Here is an 18,350-nt window from a genome sequence, read left to right on the forward strand (position 1 = left end):
TTTACTTTGTACAAGTTGCTGTGGGTCACAAGACAAGCTGAACCATTTGATCAAACATGCGCAAACTAAAAATAGCCTTGCAAATAAAGTTTACCTTTTTTTTCTTTTTGCCTAACCGCCACATTAATATTTGGTTGGCGTATGTTTCTTGAAAGTGCCTTTTGACTTTTGCTCTGGGTGCAATGACAAAAAAATTTAAATCGAAATGTCAAATTTCACATATCATGTAAGCGTTTTGTTAACGACCCAGCCATGTTTGAATGATTTAAAAATAAATGACCTAGTACATAAAATGGTTAAAAATCAAGCTATTGTCTTTCCACACGGGGATGACGCACGATAGCCATAGCCAAACCTGGTCCGGTCTTGCAGACGGACTGCCAGTGGGCCCAGTTGCGGTCTCGCTGCCCCGCTTGGGGGGTGTCCGTGTGTGGTCTACATCCTGTATCGGCGGAATATTATTGACACAAATGACAGCACAGTTGGGTGCATGCCTGCAATTGTTTGCATAACACTTGAATGCAAAACTCGTGGCTCTTGGGCCTACATTTTTAGCATTGAAAGTCAATTTAACAAATTTGCATTTAAAAAAAGGCCATTTTGGAATATTGAGCAAATGTTTTTAACCAAATAAATCTTTTCTTACTAAACCAACCCAAATTTATCACCTTGTTGGAAGTGCAACTGAGGGACCACAGCATGTTTGCGTTTGCAAGGCAATTTTCTGATTTGTGCTATTTTATTTGCTTGATTACACACTTTGCATATGTTGCATTTTTCTTTTGACAAAAGCGAGTTGTGGCTGTCCGGTAATCCTCATTTTTAATAGATCAACATGTCAGCTGTGAACAGACCCCCGTGGGCTCGACCGCAAACAAACGGGGACCCCCACTTTCGTGCAAGTCGGGGTGTACCAGACACCGGGCAGCTGGACCCAGGACCCCAAAGCGCAAGCCAAGATCCAGGGCCGGCTTCTCTTCCCACAGTGGCCGCGCGACCGTTTTTCTACGTCGCCGCTCCGCCTCCACCTCCTTTTCTCCATTACCAGTGGCCCATGCCCTTCCCTTATAACCCCTTTGCTGGCTTCCCAGGCATGGGTGAGTAAAAGGCTTCCGTTTGTTCTACTAAATCAATACCTGTACTTCATAGACTACTCACATAAAGTTAGCTGTTTGGCTTTCATGATTAACTTAAAATGCACTCAAAACATCAGGTGCACTTCATTTCACCAACCTTCCATGATTTTAGTACTTCTTGAACAGCTTGCCTAACATGGACCTGAATTGGGGTGGGGGGAGGATTCACAAGATATTTAATTTAGGTATTGACTAATAATTTACAAATGTAATTATTTAATAAAATACTCTATCATAATGGTCTAATTTTGAACTGAACGTCTATATGGAACGGTGTTGCTGTTGGGTAAAAACTCATTTCCAATTTGTTCAATTACATATTTTACAGTGTCTTGATACTATTAGTCAGTCCCCACATGGATCAGTCTAGTTAAATACTTTAAAGTTTGATATTTCACAACTCACGTTTCCACTTTCATACTGATTCCATATTTTGCTTGTTTTTTTTTTTTCTTCTCTAATTTGGAAGACAATTGTTTGTATTTGGCTACAATGGGCTCTTGGGTCATTTCTTTTTCTTTTCATCTCAGGCTACGGTATGGCCGTGCCCCCTTTCCCTCCTCCCCCCTACGTGGAGGCTCCGGCGTACATCGTGCCGCACCCACACGTTCAGCCGCTCGACTACAGATGCTTTCTCCACCCCCGGTTCAATGCTCAAGGACCACTGTACCAGAATCCAAACCAGACCAGAAATGTTCGCCCTCATCATACTTTCCGTGTTAAGGAAACTGCCAACTCTCAGGTCCAAACGGAACCTAACGAAGGCTTATGTAGCGACAAAGGTTCCGATTCAGGGAGAGGAACTGCTTCATGTTCACCCTCCTCCATTTGTTCCTCTCAAAAAGATTCAGCCGAGGTTAGAAAGTGTACTGTTCCCGTCAGTCGAATGGAAAACGACATTCGGGTTACTGGAAAAAGCAGTTCTTCTAAACCCGTCCTTGTATCTAGTCCTGTAGAAAATAATGGTGCTGAGCTGTGTCGTGAAACATTAGAGAACCCAAACAGAATTGCAGAGATGTTCAATCGAGAAAATCATCCCCCCTACAAGAATGCCTACTGCAACATATGGTCGGTGAGCGCTCAGAATTGTGATGTCCCGACATGTAGCACTCCCCAAGAGGGTGGGGTTATCGAAGAAACTAGCATTTTAATGCGTTGGAGAGGTAGCACACCTCAGCAGGAGGAGGTACTGAAAGAATCGGACCAAGTGGTACTTCCTCAAAATGAGGATCAGATGGCTTCCAAAGCTAGCCAACATGAAGCGCCTGTTTCTCAAAGTGCCACAAAGGCAAATATTTCAATGCTGGCTGACGACGATTTTGCTCAGGGGCTCACAAATAGCAATAATTATACAATCGAAGCGCTCCTTTCGGAATCCAGAGGAGAGCGGGAAGCGGCGGAGGCTTACGGTTCCCCAACCCACCCCCAGAGCGAACGTGGGCATTTCCTGAATAATTCTAATGAAGTCCAAGAGAATAAAAGTGTTACGAATCCACAGGATGATGCTGAGAGTGCTCCTCATGAATTGTCTTTAAGTAACTCGGGAGTGGAAAGGAAAAACGAATCAGTTTGGTCTGTGGAATCTTTACTGCCCTTCTTCCCTGCCAAGGAATGGCTTATACAGAATGGCATGTTTGACCCTCAGAGGATTGCAGAGTTGATCAAGGACACTGAAAAGGATACGCCAAACCAAAACCTAGTTGCCAAAGGAAATCAGGATGGGAACGAGAGTCGAAGATCTTCATCCAGCTCTGCTACAACGTCAGACATTTTGCCGGCGGTCAGTCCGCAACTCGACAAGGCAAATCAATCGCATGGTTTGAAAAAGAATGCAGCTCAAAGCCCTGAAATGACAGGATCTTCAAAACCAGACTCGGGCATGCTTCCTGCAGAAAAAGCTTCCCCAGCTTGTTTACAGAGCAATATCACACCCCGAAAAGATGATCTCCGTGAAAATAGGTCTTCTGAACCTGCGGCGGACCACAGCCCAAACCAGAAATCGTGTTTTATTGCGAAACAAGCTGGAAGTCCCCACAGTGCTGAGCAAGGAGAAACTCCTTCAAGCTCGTCAGCAGCTGAGAATATCGCGTCTGGAGCGCCTGTGAAATCAGGAAATGGAGACTTCTGCGATGACGGTCATCTGATAAAACCTCAACTCTGCATCCCTGTGACTGATCCCAGACTGGCTGAATTCCCTCCCTGTCTGTTCATTGGCTTTCATTGCAACGGAGCCCATAAATCGAAATGTCCGTATGAAGACTTGAAGCCCAGCATGGGACCAAAAGGAAAACATCCAGGTACGTAATCTGGCAGACAACAGGTTTGCCAGCTGTTTAACGGCGTTTCTAACTAGTGACGCTCCATAGATGCTTGGAATGGCAAAACCGATCGCGCCTCAATGAATGGACGAATGCAGAAGACTCAGAAGAAATTTGGTCCTTGGAGAAACAAACGGCATGGTATGTTTTTTTTTTTTTTTTTCTTGTACTTTGAGGAAAAACATTGGTTCACTTTGCCCATCAAATCTGACTACACAGCCATGATGAAGTCTTACGGCTTTGAATCCAAAATTTTGCTTTTGTAATGACTTGTAAAAAGCAATCGTTTCAACTTGAAGTCTTCAAAGTTATGCAGCTTTTGACATTTTCCCTGAAAAATAGGGTAGAATTCCCAATTTACTGACTTGAAGTATTTACCTGTTACATTTTTTTTGTGGGTCTTTCGGGAAAGGAAGTAGATGCCATTAAAATATTTGGTAGCACAACTGCTTAGCTGGCCCCTCACATTAAAACATGTATTGGATGTTTTCTTGATGACCAGACATTTTTTTTTTCCTTTAGTTGAAGCTGGTGACCAAAGGTGCATTTGCCGGATGCTTTTCAATTTCCACATGAAATTAGCGGTTTGTCGATTTTAGTATCACGGCCGAACATGCCAGAGGGCTAAATTGTACGTCAGAATATGAAATTTGCTCTTGAACTGTTTCATTTTGATTTACACTACAGCTCAGCACTAAGGCTATCACATGGTGACAGGACTAATGTAAAATCTTTTTATTTACCAGAAAAGCACAGCCATGCAGCTCATGGATACAGTGGTGAGCCAAAATCCAAAGGTATTTACACTTTTTAGTCCATCTGCTAGAGTCTCGCAGCGATGCACAACCCTTCTAAACTGAGACACACTTCAAAATTTCTTAGGAGCTAAGAACTGTCATCGTTGCGTACGAAGTGTGAAAATGTTCAAGGATTGGTGCCACAAGAGATTTTAAAATCTCAGCTACAAGTTTTGCCCTTCAAAGTAATAGTAACACCTTTTAACTACTCTAATTCCTGGTCTACAGAGTTCACCTGGTTACAGGCCTCACTAAGTACATTTATTTGTAAAGGAAATGCCATTTGGTATATACATAAGCCGCAAGTGCCCACTTTGAAACCCACATTGGAACACGAGATATTTACAAAGAAAGACGGTGCACAGAGTTTCACGCTAGCGCCACGCTAACAGGGCCAGACCGGTAAAAGTCACTCCCTCGGCGCGTATATTCAACTGGTCTCACTCGAGTGCCCCCTTGCGGCCGTTTAGAAAAAATACACAAATTAGCCGCATAAACCGCAGGGTGGAAAGTGTGTGAAGAGTTGCGGCTTATCGGCCGGAAATTACGGTACTGAATGAAGAGTGCTGGAGTATCAGTGCTGGTTGCTAATCATGCATGCCCTCATTGAAGCGGAAAAGTTAATTTGGGTTTGGATTATCTCTTTGTGACACCACATAACTACAAGATTGTAGAATTCAGTGAAGTCTAACTTTTCAGTCACCTGATTCTTGTTAGACAACCACAATTATTTTTTTCCCTAGGTGGAGATGGAGAAAACCTGCAATCCTGAACTCTAATATTCTGCAAGACTTGTTTTTTTAAAGATATTTAAACTGAATTCAATTAAAATATAATTTTCTATTTGGTACATCTGTGTGCATTTTGTGGGCAGTCTTCTTAAATTGATTCATTTTAAAAAGGGTAACTGTAAAGTACGTATTCATTCTGACATGTGAGATGTCAGAATACATACGTTTTTGACAAGCTCCAAAGCCTCTATCATTTGGTCATCACTAACTTTGGTCCAATATTCCCTTTTGCCCTGCTTCTCCAGTATTGATACTATAGACAAAATAAACTACAACCAGACTGAAGGGGGGGGGGGGAGCATTTCATTGTAACATACTAAAAAGGATTTCCTTGTCTACATTACTTTTGCTTCTTCGTTGGCACTCTCTCCACACTGAAACCTGACAAAGTCCAGCACTCGAGCCTCCTGCCCTTTAAGAAACTGGGCCACAGTCCTGCTGGGGTCTCCCAGGAAGGTCTGGGGCAGGAGGCGCGTCTCGCTTTCACCGCACGGCAGATCGTCCATGTTTCCAAGCAACACAGGCGCCTCTCCCACAATGTGCTGTCCCAGTTTGCGTCCCAAAATTTCCCGCTCTTCTACTTTTCCGCCCTGGAAAACAACCAGGGCTCCGTAGCGCCCCATGACCACATCAGTCTGGCCCGCCACCCCGCCGTGAACGTACGAGCCGATGTTCCACTCTGCGGGGACGCCTATGGTGACTGCGCGCCTCACTGAGATGTTCTCACCCAGGCGACCTGAAAGGACACCAAAACAGTCGTTTTAAAAAAAGAAAAGAAAAAAAAAAAAGCAGTATAGCATTTCAAAAGTTGGAAGCTTCATGCCTACAAACTGAACATTACCCGCACTTTCAATTATTCATCCATTTACAACAGTGGTCGTTCTCCTTGGACACAGGGTGGGTACCAATGTCCTAAATTACCTATTTTTATGTTGACTTATTGCTTGCACCATCTGTTTTGGTTCATCAGAGAGACTTCTGCATTAGGTGTGGTTACATGAAACCATTTCAATCAAACGGAGCCAAGCAGTCACCTGATTGCGCACACAGTCGATTGGAACCATACAAATGTCAAGATTTCAATTGCGGGTAGTTTATGGCAGAAATAAGGGCATTAAACTCAAGGCATAATACGTTAAATCTGTTTATTAATGTACTTTTTTTTTTTTAAATATTGATCAAGCAGAAGTTCTTGAATCAAGTCTGAATTCTAAATATGCTTACAAAAGGTGCCTTGACGCACCATTCAACTCTCCTTAATAGTTTACTCTTTATCAACCTTTAGAGAAGAAAAATAGATAAAGTTTACGGCTACTTCAATGTAAAGACTTGCTCCAGAAATGCCTGCCGTTGTGCAGCGGTGCTGATTTAAGAAAGTGAGTCCAGCTCATGTAAAATGGTGCTGGTTTTTTTTTTCTTCCCTGTTCAACTGCAAGCAAATTTTTTTTTTAAGTTTTACATCTTCTCAACTAAACATGGAAATTATTCCTAAATTGACCACAAATGTCCCCTTGTGCTACTAGTAAAAAAAAAAAAAAAATTAAAAATCCATTGATTTAGCTGTTAATTTTAAATCCATCCATTTTCTTTGCCGCTTATCCTCACGGGGGTCGCAGGGAGTGCTGGTGCCTGTCCCAGCTATCAACGGCCAGGAGGTGGGGTACAGCCAGCCAATCGCAGGGCACATAGAGACAAACAGATGCACTCACATTCACACCGATAGGGCAATTTAGAGCGTCCAATTGTTGCATGTTTTTGGGATGTGGGACGAAACCGGAGTGCTGGGAAAAAACCCACGCACGCTCGGGGAGAACATGCACACTCCACATAGGCGGGTCCGGGATCAAACCCGGGACCTCCGAACTGTGAGGCCGATGTTTTCCCAGCTGAGCCAACATACCACCCTTAATTTTACAATTATTTTAAATGTCTCAGGGTGTTATGCTATTACATCTAATTGTACAAATTACTTATTAAAAAGTCCAGTTTTCTGAAAGAAGTACACTCAGCATACAGTGAGTATGCCATTAAATGTAAAGGCTGATGCACACCGGCAGACGGGACCATACGCGAGTGAACTGTGGCCCAAAGTGCCAAGTTTGGCAATTTGAAATTTGAATTGCACAGTCGCAACGTTACAGTATACAGCCAATCAAAAGGCACGCAAGCGTTCACGCACGCTGAAAATAGATGACCGGATTTTCAAGCAAGCAAGACACTGAGCCACTGCCACCCCAAGACAAAATATTTGCCATATATAAATCAAATACTGTGTACCTTGTTACTATCCTCCTTTAAAATATACACACGCTTTTACGCTCACCCGTGGTTTAAAAAAATGGGATAAGGTACAATATAGCACTGAAACTGTTAAATGCAAGCAGACGGGTAAGTACCACACATCACTGTGCTACTGACCTATGCTTAAAGCCACCTGATCAGCGAGGGTGGCTCCGTCCGACATGCTCAGTTTGCCCAGTTCATCAGATGCCAGAAGACTCTGGAACACGTGCAACAACAAACATACCGAAATATTAGAAACGTACATCTGGAGGGCTGTATGCTAATGCATCTAACATTATGACTTTCCTCATAAAATCACTTTGTGCTACATGTCTCTTTAAAAATGTATTGTTGCAAAACCAACTTTCCAAATCAAATGAAGATTGTAGTATATTTAATTACATTCTTGTAAATGAAACTATTGCAATTGTATGCAAATATACGAGTGCATCTCCAATTAGAATATGGCGGAAAACTCAGTTTTTGAGAGTACTTTTAATTGAAAATGTGCACCTTGTGTATAGAACCACTACATACAGAGCAATATTTTATAACCGATGATTGTGCCTTACAGCTAACAATAACGTAAAATTCAACATTAAGAAATTTGAATATTACATGAGAAACTGTGATTTTTAATGTATACCTTAGGATAGTAATTGGCCTTCTGGAAAGTACTTTCCGACGTGGTTATGTTAACTGTACAAGTTTAATTTTCTGGATTCAACAACTAAATGAAATTTTTGATGTTCAAATTTAAGATTTACTCGTATGGTTCTTTTTCTCCAGAATGACGCTAACTCCTTCGTGGTTGTAGTTTAGGACACTGAGCAGGAGAGGCAGTTGTCACGGGAACAATAGACGTGACCTTACCTTCACGTATCCCGTCTGACTTTGGATTTTATTTTGGTGGTGAGTCAAGGTGGAGAAAGCGACGTCTTTCACCAGCTGCTGAAACTTCTCATTGCGGGCGACAAAGTCCGTCTCGCAGTTGACCTGCCACGTGGACAAGACGTGACAACACGTATCAAATGGGATCAGATAGTCACGTCACAGTGGTGTTTGCAAGGGGGCTAGGAATCATTTTGGGGGTTGAGACGCCGACGCAGGGTGCTGCCCCCTGAAAAACAGCTGCGGTTAGTAGTAGGGCTGGTCGGGTTGTAGTCGCAGGTAGAAACAGACTAAAAAAAAAAAAACTTTTGTGAATGCCCTGATCCACATCTTTTTGAAACAGATTTCTATTTAGACACGGCTTTGGTGGCATGTTGTGGCAATTCAGGGTGTTTCAGAAAGCGCACAAAAACCTCTTACAGTGGAGTTTTTCCAAATAAGAGTATGGGTTCCACAGAAGAAGAAAAAAATGCAGGTACATTGTAAGTTGTGGAATGTGAATATGCGAGGGATCGGGGTACCTCCACCACGACTGCAACTTGACCTCCCACCAACACACCGATGAGGCCCTCTTTGGCTTTGCGACCCTCCAGCTTGCTTGCTTTGCTCCAGCCCTCCTTCTTGGCCTGCTCGTGCAGCCAAGCTTCCGCCTGACGGACGGACACCTCACATTAGTCACTTCGTATTATAATTACACATCACGTTATTCATGGAACACACTCATGACACATGATAATAACGACACAATAATTACACACATTACTCTGATAGCATCAAGTAGGGGAAAGAAATCCCCCTTGAGAGATATGACAAACCTGCGCTATGTCATTGTCATATTTCTCCAGCGCTTTCTTGCAGTTGATGAAGGTGTAGCCAGTGCTTTTTCTCAGTTTGACCAGGAGGCTCTTGTCAGCTCCCACGAAACGACGACATCCTGTGTGCAAAGTCTGCCTGCTGACCTGAAGGTGACAGGGGAGCGAAGCGTTTAGCCCATCTTCCAATGTGGCGATCGTAAACCTTCAAGTGGACATAACTATTCGTTTTTGCGAAAATGACAATACACGATACACCAATTAATGTCAACGTTTCTGTAAAGATTCATTACTAGTAGATCGATAAATGAAGAGTGGACGCTACGGAACCTGAAAAAAAACATCTCACAAGCATAAAGGAGCAAATTAAAACAATCTAAGTGGCATATCTTGAGTCTGCTTACCTTTGCCACATCTTTAGTCAGGGTCTTAAACAAAAAGCTAAGCGACATGTTTGGGGCATCCACACGTGAACACTTACGGAAACTCAAGAGTCTGAATGTCATTGACAAGCCACGCTCTCGACGGAAGCCGAGAGAAGACGACACAAGCCCATATTAAAGCTAAAGTATGAAGCATGTTGCCATCTAGGGTGAAGGAGGATAACTGCAGCAGCCACTACTGTATGGACTGCATATGGTTGATGTTCTTCCAAGAATATTCAATCACCCTTAAAATGAATCTGGTCACCTATATATGATCTGAGTCATTTTAACTCCAAGTTGAGGCCATTTAAATCTTCCAAATATTCCAAGAAAATAGTTTTCCTTTTTATGTCCAGTGGAGTCTCAATAACTCTTCCAGTGCTCTACACAAATGGCCTCCAAAATCGTACAGTACAATAAGAGTGTATACCTGCATTCCCAGTTTGCAACAGCAAAAGTATTACTTTGATACGATATCTCCATATCTCAGTCGGGAAACAGAATGTCACAATGTACAAATGTTATAAAACTGGGAAATAAATGAATATCAGTAAAGCAGTGAATAAATTGTGGAATTTCAAATAACATTAGGTTCACTGAAGACTAAATTCCCCTCAGGTGTGATTATGAATGTGAATGGTTGTTTCTATGTGACTGGTGATTGGCTGGCGACCAATTCAAAAGATTAGATTCCAAGCCACGTTTAAAATGGCTTTCGTTTTTCCCTGTTCGACTTTGTGTTTGGACAGTTCTTTGGCCATTTTGAGGCCAAGAAAACAAAGAAGCGTGTCGATGTTGTCGTCACTCAACATCACCTGTCTAATAGCGATGTGTGGCTGAAATCCACAAGTTCAGTTTGGTAACATGTGCATCAACTGGGTGCACACGTGTGAGGCATTCTGCCATGTTTGCCTCTTCTGACGTCCTCCTCTTTTCATGCTTGATAGGTCACAACAGTTTTGTCAAGTCTTTTTTTTTCTCTTTCTCTCCTTTCTTTGGACCCACCCTGATGATCTTGCTCAGCTGCTTGGGCCTGCCTTTCTGGCTGTGGTGGAGCTCATTCAGTTTCCGGTATTGACTTCAATTTTGGATTTGGGGAACAAGACTATTCTTAAGCTCAAGTATTTCATTATTAAATTGCATGTGTTATGTTATTATATTATAGCATGTGAGTTTTTTCCCATACATTATTATACTTTCGTACTATTTGTAGCGTTTATTTGGTCTGACCTGGAAAAGGCAGATGCAACAAGCATTCTGAGTCACAATCCAGGCCCACAAACACAAAACGATTATGACCAAAACATGAGAGTTGTAACTCTAAAACAGGGGTGTCAAACTGTTTTTTCTCACGGGGGCACATTAATGATCCGGTTTCCGTCAGAGGGCCATTATGACTGTTGAACAAAACTATTTAATCATCTCATCATATTTCCGTCATCAATTTATGAACTAGTTCTGCAATCAGAATCAAGGGTAATGTGTTTTTCAACCATTCACGTTTGGTAACACAAAAATGCTTGCAATATCCCAACTTTATCGTTTATGATATATGACGATTAGAAATTTTGGTACAGGTTTTTTTTTTTTTTTGATAACAAGAATCATGGAAATTAACACTCGAGATTTGAGTTTGCGGGCCACATCAAATCATGTGGTGGTTTGACACCTATGCTCTAAAACATCTTTGCCGTTGGGAGAATTGTGACTGGTTATAATAGATATTTTCAGAGGCCCCGTAGCTCAGTGGTTAGAGCACTGGTTTGGTAAACCAGGGGTTGTGGGTTCGTATCCCACTGGGGCCTCCACCCCCTGAGAAGGTTTGCGTCAGGAAGGTCATCCGGCGTAAAAATTGTGCCAAACATATATGCGTTCATCTGAGATGACACGCTGTGGCGACCCCGAAAGGGACAAGCCGAAAGAAACTTACTATAATAGATATTTTCTGATGTATGATTTGAATATTTAGAGGAACATTTTCAACATCAGGACGAAGGTAGTATTACTGGATTGTGGTCTACCCAGCTTGTCTTGACGTCAGCGGTACAAACAAAGACAGGCTGGCTTGAGAAATCAAAACTGGCAGGCATTCAAACTGTTTTTTCCCTCTTGCGATTAAGTCATTAAATTCTTGATCAGCGAACCTACTTGTTGGGACACACCCTCACATCCTGCTGGTCCAATCCGTATTAGTACTAGTAATATACACTGTAGACTATCGCACGATTTGTCACTTTAAACTGCTCCCTTTGCACAATTGTCATTGCACTGGTCGATAACGGTGAACTGCGAACGGGTAAGGACACTCTTTATAAGCTTAACCTCATGTGACGCACTCTTAACTGCTCTAAACGTTAGAAAACTCTGCATCTTGCACAACTGTGACTCTTATCAAAAAAATAATAGTTGCAATTAATTGAATCTCTATTGTTCTTCGTTCTTGTTACTTAGTACGCAACAAGAATGTCGTAAAAGGGCAGCACTGACGGCCGGAGACAAATTCCTTGTGTGTTGTTCCATACCTGGCCATTAAATCTGATTCTGAATTATGCCTGATGCCTCTCAAACTGTTTGTGGCCATTTCTTTTTCTTTCTTCCCCACGCCCTTTGGGGAGTGTGAATGGCGCTGCCCACACACGGGCCGCTCCCTGGGGCTGCCTTTGTCACTCTTCAACTATCAATAATTACAACAGAACTGAAAAAAATGTCTTGATTGCTGGTTGTGATGCTACTTTTGTCTAGTATCGGTACATCCTCCACCCCTCACATAGAGGACGTTGAATACAATTTTATTGTAGGAAAACAATCACATCTGACTGCATCGAGGCCAAGATAGCAAAGCCCAATGTCCAAATGTGTAGTGAGAAAATATTCCGAAGTGAAAAGGGTCACTGTCACTTGTCTGTGGAGTGCAGAGCTGCCATGCAAAAGCCCTGTGAAAGAAAACATCTGACACATTGACAACGTTCTAACAGTCTGTAAATTAAGTATTTTCTTATTTAAACTTTCAAGCCAAACGAAGTTGAACCTTCATATGATTTACAGTATGAAGTATAATTTCATACATGTAAACTACATGCAAAGTGCAAACGTTCTCACAGCTCACAATTTTCTTCATCCTTTCAAATCGTGTTGGCGTCCCAAGCAGCTGCGGCGTTTCGCAGAGTAAAGATAGCAAGTTTATTTGCAGATTGAGAAAATATATCTGAGGTCAGACAAATGCGACAATTATTAAACCAGTACAAATATGTGAGTGAATGATGTATAAAGGGCGTTTGAGCCATCTTGCGAGGTAATTTTGCCATGTGGGCTGGGCCCACGTGCGACATGCACGAATGTGCACTATAAAAGGAAGACCGAGACAAGGTTCCGTTCGCATGGTTGTCTTTGAGTCACGATGAAGCTCGTTGCTGTCTTTGGACTTTGGCTCGCTCTGCTGTGCCGGGCACAAAGTAGTAAGATGTTATATCTTTCCTCACTGACACGACAGCGGATCTGTATAGGTTAATGTTTAAAGACTGTAGCAGAGGCTATGAGGAGATGGCGAAGATGATAAGGTGTCCCTTTTGCCTTTCTAGATTCCCTTGACTCATGTCAGAATCGCTGTGGTTTTGGAACTGACAGTGATTTCTCCTGTCAGTGTAATCCGTCCTGTGAGCGCTTCAAAGACTGCTGTTCAGACTATATAGATGTTTGCAAAGGTAAGTGCTCTCGAAATCTGACTAGAAAAGTCACTATAAAAACAAAGCTGGTGGTACCCTGAAACCTTCACACAGTACTGTAATTCAGAATGTTTTATATTTTATTGAGCAAAGGCACATATTTCACATTAGGAACCAAAAAAATATCATGGCATTCTATGTAATTTCTGCCATCTGGTGGATGGACAGGTAACATATGTCACTTTGATAGATGAACAATGATAGATGAACAAATATAGATGAGTTGTGGTACATAAATCATGATTGGACCAACTGAGTGAAAATGGATCATTTCCTGCAGCAAACATTGTTGGGAATAACGCGCATTTTGTACCACCCACGCCTTACCAGTCCACGTATCTAATTTCGCTCTCTCTTTTTCTTTAAGCTGAATCCAAGTCTTGCAAAGGTCGATGCAATGAGAAATACAAACCTCAAAACAAGTGCCACTGCAACTCCAAGTGCACGCAGTTCAACAACTGCTGCGGCGACTACGCAGCCGTATGCGACGGTAAGAAAGAGACGACAACCAGCCCACTCGCGTGTGCCGCTCGCCTGCCTCGTGCGGGGCACCTGCTCACCTCCACACGATCAACCGTGATGCTTGGAAGTCACAGTGGAAAGGCCAAAAAGCAGAAATTGCACAGTCCTCAAACCAAAGATAATGATTTATTTCCAGATAACGATTAATTTCCAAAAACCCGTCAGGTTGATGTTGGGTTTCTTGAAGACTCTAAATTGTCCAAACGTGAGAGTGTGGGTCTGAATGGTTTATCTGTATGTGCCCCGCGATTGACAGGTTGCCAGTCCTGGGCGCACCCAACTTTTTGCCCAAAGCCAGCAAGGACAGGTTCAAGCTCACCTGTGACCCTTAAGGATAAGATTCATTTTCCCTCAAAGGAAAATTCAACCACAACCAGATGACACACATTAGCACGAGGGAACACGAAGCAGTGCTACGCCTCTTTAGTTTGGGGATCGTCTTTCTCAAAGGCACCTCTCCAACAACTAATAGTTTTTAGAGTCCAAAGCCAAAGAACCTACTGCTGAGCTACTGCCACTCCAATAATGCTGCCTAAACATCACGGCATACGAGAGCAATCCATTCCATCCATATTCCTAACCCCTTATCCTCACAAGGGTCGTGGGAGTGCTAGAGCCTATCCCAGCCGTCAACGGGCAGGAGGCAGGGCACACCCTGAACTGGTTGCCAGCCAATCGTAGGGCACATGGAGACACGGTGGATCAGCTGGTAAAGTGTTGGCCTCACAGTTCTGAGGTCCAGGGTTCAATCTCAGCCCTGCCTGTGTGGCGTTTGTGTGCTCTCCCCGTGCCTGCGTTGGTTTTCTCCGGGCACTCCAGTTTCCTCCCACATTCCTAAAATGTGCAACATGAATTGAACACTCTAAATTGCCCCTAGGTGTGATCGTGAGTGCGTCTGTTTGCCTCGATGTGTCCTGCGATTGGCTGGCTGGCTGGTTCAGGGTGTACCCCGCTTCCTGCCCGTTGACACCTGGGATAGACTCCAGCGCTCCCCGTGATCCTTGTGAGCATGAGCGACAAAGAAAATAGATGGATGGATGGATTTGACGCTTATGCCATGCCATGACGTCACTACTATAAAATAATACACAAATACACAAGCACAGGGAAAAGATGCCAACTCCACACACGAAGGCCGAGATTCAAACCCCCAACTCCCATAGCAGGGGTGTCAAGACTTGCTGGGATGGGTTCCAGAGAATCGTCATCCTCAACAAGTGCCGGTGAAAATGGAGCAGAAATTAATTAGTCCATGCAACCAGAGGGTGGCAGTACTGTTCAAGATAAGACACCGAAGGTTTCCCTTTCTCAGTGTCAGTTTATCGTGTAGTCCTATAGGACTAAGTACATGACATCCCATAATAGTAATACGTTTGTGTGTAGGTGGGGAGAGTGGCGGCGGTTCCGTCATCACTGATGCCGAGATCAGGTCTGTCTCTGAAGCGCTGTACGCTCTGGACTCAAACCGGGCTTCGGCCTCCGAGTTGGAGATTGACCCCCAGGTTCTGATCTCGGGATCGCAGACCGGCTCCGAGACGGACCTCTCCTCTCGCCCGTGAGGCCACAACTCCTCATCACGACACTTTCAAACGTCTTCCTCGTCAGATCGACAGCAGCTGACGTTCGTTCTTGCGCTTTTCAGCTTTTTCCGCTTTTTGGATGAGAAAGCGCTGTTCTCCAGGCCCACTTACGCGGCTCTGCTGGCTCTGCTGGACAACTACGACAGGATGACCGGACAAACGGAGGATGTCAGCTCCCAGGAGATGGCTGAGCAGGACACCTTCCTCAGGGAAACCATGTCCAACACCGAGCTGGGCCGAGAACTCTTTGCCTTCTTCTCCACCAAGGGTATATATCATTACATAATCATGTACACACACATATTTTGTTTCATCAAATGCATGTTCTGTTGCTCTTGAAGGTGTCTACAAGTCAGAGGAAGAGTTCTTATACGACCTGAAGATGATGTGGTTTGGCCTCTACTCCCGAAACAAAGGGAAGATGGATTCCAGTGGTTTTGAGCACATTTTTGCAGGTTTGAACTACAGAATTAGAATTATCTTTATTTGTCAAGTATGGCAAAAAACGCACAAGGAATTTTTTTTCGCTGGTAGTTGGAGCTGTGCTAGTACGACTACAGAAAGATATTTTTGAGACGTAAAGACAATAAAACAGTCACTGACCAATAAAAGGTTGCTAGTAACGCGGTAATGCTGATACAAGGTTGCAAATTTTAAACATTTTTTTAGACAATTGTGCAAAATGAAATGTTTTTGTTCGGTGCGATACAGCTGGGTACATAGTTTTTAATGAGAGAGGTATTACTAACTCGGAATTGTCACGTTTGTCCTGCGGTCTCCCTCTGAGGAAACCATATATACGTGCATTTACCTCATCGTATGATTACATATACCCCAAGAAAAATAGTTTTGAAATCAGAAGTCCAGAAAAATAATTACTCTCAAAAGGGATTTGGTAAGAAAAATGCTCAAAGTAATATTAATAGAAGGGAAGGAAATTTGCAATTTGAATGGGAAAAAAAAAACAAACAAAAACGTAGTAGGGGTGATTTTCTTTACCAGGTTATATAAAATTACGTGGAAGGATGGATCTGGCAGCTGTGGAGGAACCATTACTGCCCTTTTTAGGTGATGTAGACAAAAACATTTAACCTGATAAAGAAGCGATATGATTCAGAACTTGTCAGTTACCTTTGATAGATGTTGCTGGTTATAAAAAGTATGCACACTATTTGGTATTCAAGGTTTTTTTTTTTAAACCCTGAAACATTACAAAAATCCAAGCATTTTGAAGAACTCCAAGCACATCTAAGAATATTCCATCCATCCATTTTCTTTCGCCGCTTATTCTCACGAGGGTCGCAGGGAGTGCTGGAGCCTATCCCAGCTGACAACACCCTGAACTGGTTGCCAGCCAATCGCAGCATCTAAGAATGTTGAGAACTGAAATGTTTCTCTGTCCCAGGTGAGATCAAGGGCGGGAAGGTGTCCGGCTTCCACAACTGGGTCCAGTTTTACCTTCTTGAGAAAAGAGGGCTCCTGGATTACTACAGCCACAGCTTCAACGGCCCTGTAAACACAAACCCCCGTCCTTTTCTGTCACGTTATGTCCTACGACGTCTAACCCTTCTTTCACTGTTCGTCTCGTCTTCCTACTCGCAGTGGACTACGTACCCGGACGTGCTGGGAATGCAGTTCAAGTGGGATGGCTACTTCAAGCAGGTGGGCTCTGCAGTCATCGGCTGCAGTCCCGAATTCGACTTCGCCATTTACAGCCTGTGTTACATCGCCAGGCCTGGAAAACTGTGAGCGTCCTCCTTCGTCGTCTGCCCGCGCTTGTTGGATTTTATTCAAAATGTTTGCCTCTGTTTCTCAGATGTCGTTTGAGTCTGGGTGGAAAGGAGCTGAAAATCCAAACGTACAGATGGGATAACTCTTACTACGGGGATGGGAAGAAATATATTGGCACCGGTTATCCCGCAACGCCTAGGACCTGAACACGCCATTCCAGGAGTCCACTGCATTCCACATTATGACACCCATGCACAATAGTGCTTTGAATGCATCATACTCTGAGTGATGAGGAATATAGACATTGTCGCATGGAAGTTTTAAATTTCACTTGAAAAATGCTTTGATAAAGAAAATTGATGTCGTCACAGATTTCACTTGCATTTAGCAATACAAACGAGACTGACAAAAGTATTGGGAAACCTGCCTAATGACAACATGGAGTCTGTACCCACTTTGCAGATTCAAGAAAACCTTTCCACAAGTTTTTTAAGGGGTGCTTGTGGTAAGTTTTGCCCATTCATCCAGAAGAACATTTTTGTAAGGTCGCCTCTCCACCTCTGTTCAAGTTCAAGTCAAAGGTGTTTGATGGGATTAAAGGTCAAGCAAGGCTCTCGGGTTCTCCCACGTTAAACTCGCATGACCGTACTTTGATTTCCCCTGGACCGTACAAGGCCTTTCCAAACTGTTCCCACACAAAACAAATTGTGATCATTTTCTCAACAACGACGTCCATACGTGCATGAATGAAACCTAAACAGTCCATCAATATGTGCTGAAAGATTTCGGACAAGATAAGCAGAGCATGAGAATGCGGCGCTCTCGCAGGGGCAGGATCCGACTGTGCCTAATGGGGCACAAAATGGCCATTTACGCACCCTGAGTGGGCACAATACTGACACCAACCCTTGAGTAGAACAAGCATGTGTCCATTTGACACAATTGCTTATTGTCTCATACCAAAGCCCCCAAAAAACAGTCTTTGCGGTACGGACCACAGAGACAAAAAGACATTAACCGATGCGGTTATGCTTGACCTGCTCCAAACAGTAGTCACCAGCTAAACCTGCTCATATCAGCTGTCTATAAAGCTGCAGCGTTTATGCCTGTGTGAGTGCGTGTGTGTGTGTGTGTCCAGCTGGGATGGGGGTTGATTTTAGTCTTTTTCACTCATCTAGGGTGACTAACAGGATAAATTCTGCTCTGCCGACAGAACAGGGGGACACACTTGCAGCCGTGTTTAAAGAAAGCATTACAGGCGATGGATCTGCCACTGATCCCATTGTCCGCTAGTCTGCGCGCATTCATGCACAATAAGAGCACAAGAGCCGTCAGTTTGGCG

The 18,350-nt window shown here is 43.4% G+C and overlaps 2 protein-coding genes and 1 long non-coding RNA gene across 3 annotated transcripts; 2 read left to right on the plus strand and 1 right to left on the minus strand.

Moving 5' to 3' along the window:
- Positions 1 to 3,232: 3,232 nt before the first annotated feature.
- LOC133507567 (uncharacterized) lies at positions 3,233 to 5,101 on the plus strand. The gene is made up of 4 exons (XR_009796844.1): positions 3,233 to 3,433; positions 3,503 to 3,595; positions 4,201 to 4,251; positions 4,995 to 5,101. It is a non-coding gene; the product is annotated as an uncharacterized LOC133507567 (long non-coding RNA).
- Positions 5,102 to 5,105: 4 nt separating this feature from the next.
- tsfm (Ts translation elongation factor, mitochondrial) lies at positions 5,106 to 9,685 on the minus strand. The gene is made up of 6 exons (XM_061832747.1): positions 9,433 to 9,685; positions 9,032 to 9,175; positions 8,738 to 8,866; positions 8,199 to 8,321; positions 7,461 to 7,542; positions 5,106 to 5,778 (listed from the first exon to the last, which is right to left on the minus strand). Exons 1-6 carry the CDS (start codon positions 9,532 to 9,534, stop codon positions 5,378 to 5,380), a joined length of 981 nt encoding a protein of 326 aa, XP_061688731.1. The 5' UTR covers positions 9,535 to 9,685; the 3' UTR covers positions 5,106 to 5,377.
- Positions 9,686 to 12,785: 3,100 nt separating this feature from the next.
- endou (endonuclease, polyU-specific) lies at positions 12,786 to 18,107 on the plus strand. The gene is made up of 9 exons (XM_061832746.1): positions 12,786 to 12,908; positions 13,032 to 13,154; positions 13,543 to 13,665; positions 15,081 to 15,252; positions 15,340 to 15,545; positions 15,619 to 15,732; positions 16,683 to 16,789; positions 16,880 to 17,022; positions 17,094 to 18,107. The coding sequence occupies exons 1-9, from the start codon at positions 12,851 to 12,853 to the stop codon at positions 17,212 to 17,214; spliced, it is 1,167 nt and encodes a 388-aa protein (XP_061688730.1). The 5' UTR covers positions 12,786 to 12,850; the 3' UTR covers positions 17,215 to 18,107.
- The last annotated feature ends 243 nt before the right edge of the window (positions 18,108 to 18,350 follow it).

Source organism: Syngnathoides biaculeatus, chromosome 10, assembly GCF_019802595.1.
Source record: "Syngnathoides biaculeatus isolate LvHL_M chromosome 10, ASM1980259v1, whole genome shotgun sequence".
Taxonomy (NCBI): Eukaryota; Metazoa; Chordata; class Actinopteri; order Syngnathiformes; family Syngnathidae; genus Syngnathoides; species Syngnathoides biaculeatus.

Excerpts from the sequence above, each read along its gene's own strand:
- endou (XM_061832746.1), top strand. The coding sequence starts at position 12,851 with ATGAAGCTCGTTGCTGTCTTTGGACTTTGGCTCGCTCTGCTGTGCCGG. Across the intron at positions 13,666-15,080 it reads CTACGCAGCCGTATGCGACG|GTGGGGAGAGTGGCGGCGGT; the intron begins GTAAGAAAGAGA and ends GTTTGTGTGTAG. Across the intron at positions 15,733-16,682 it reads TTTTGAGCACATTTTTGCAG|GTGAGATCAAGGGCGGGAAG; the intron begins GTTTGAACTACA and ends TCTCTGTCCCAG.
- tsfm (XM_061832747.1), bottom strand. The coding sequence starts at position 9,534 with ATGACATTCAGACTCTTGAGTTTCCGTAAGTGTTCACGTGTGGATGCC. Across the intron at positions 8,322-8,737 it reads AAGTTGCAGTCGTGGTGGAG|GTCAACTGCGAGACGGACTT; the intron begins GTACCCCGATCC and ends TCCACGTGGCAG. Across the intron at positions 5,779-7,460 it reads TCAGGTGGCTTTAAGCATAG|GTCGCCTGGGTGAGAACATC; the intron begins GTCAGTAGCACA and ends GTGTCCTTTCAG.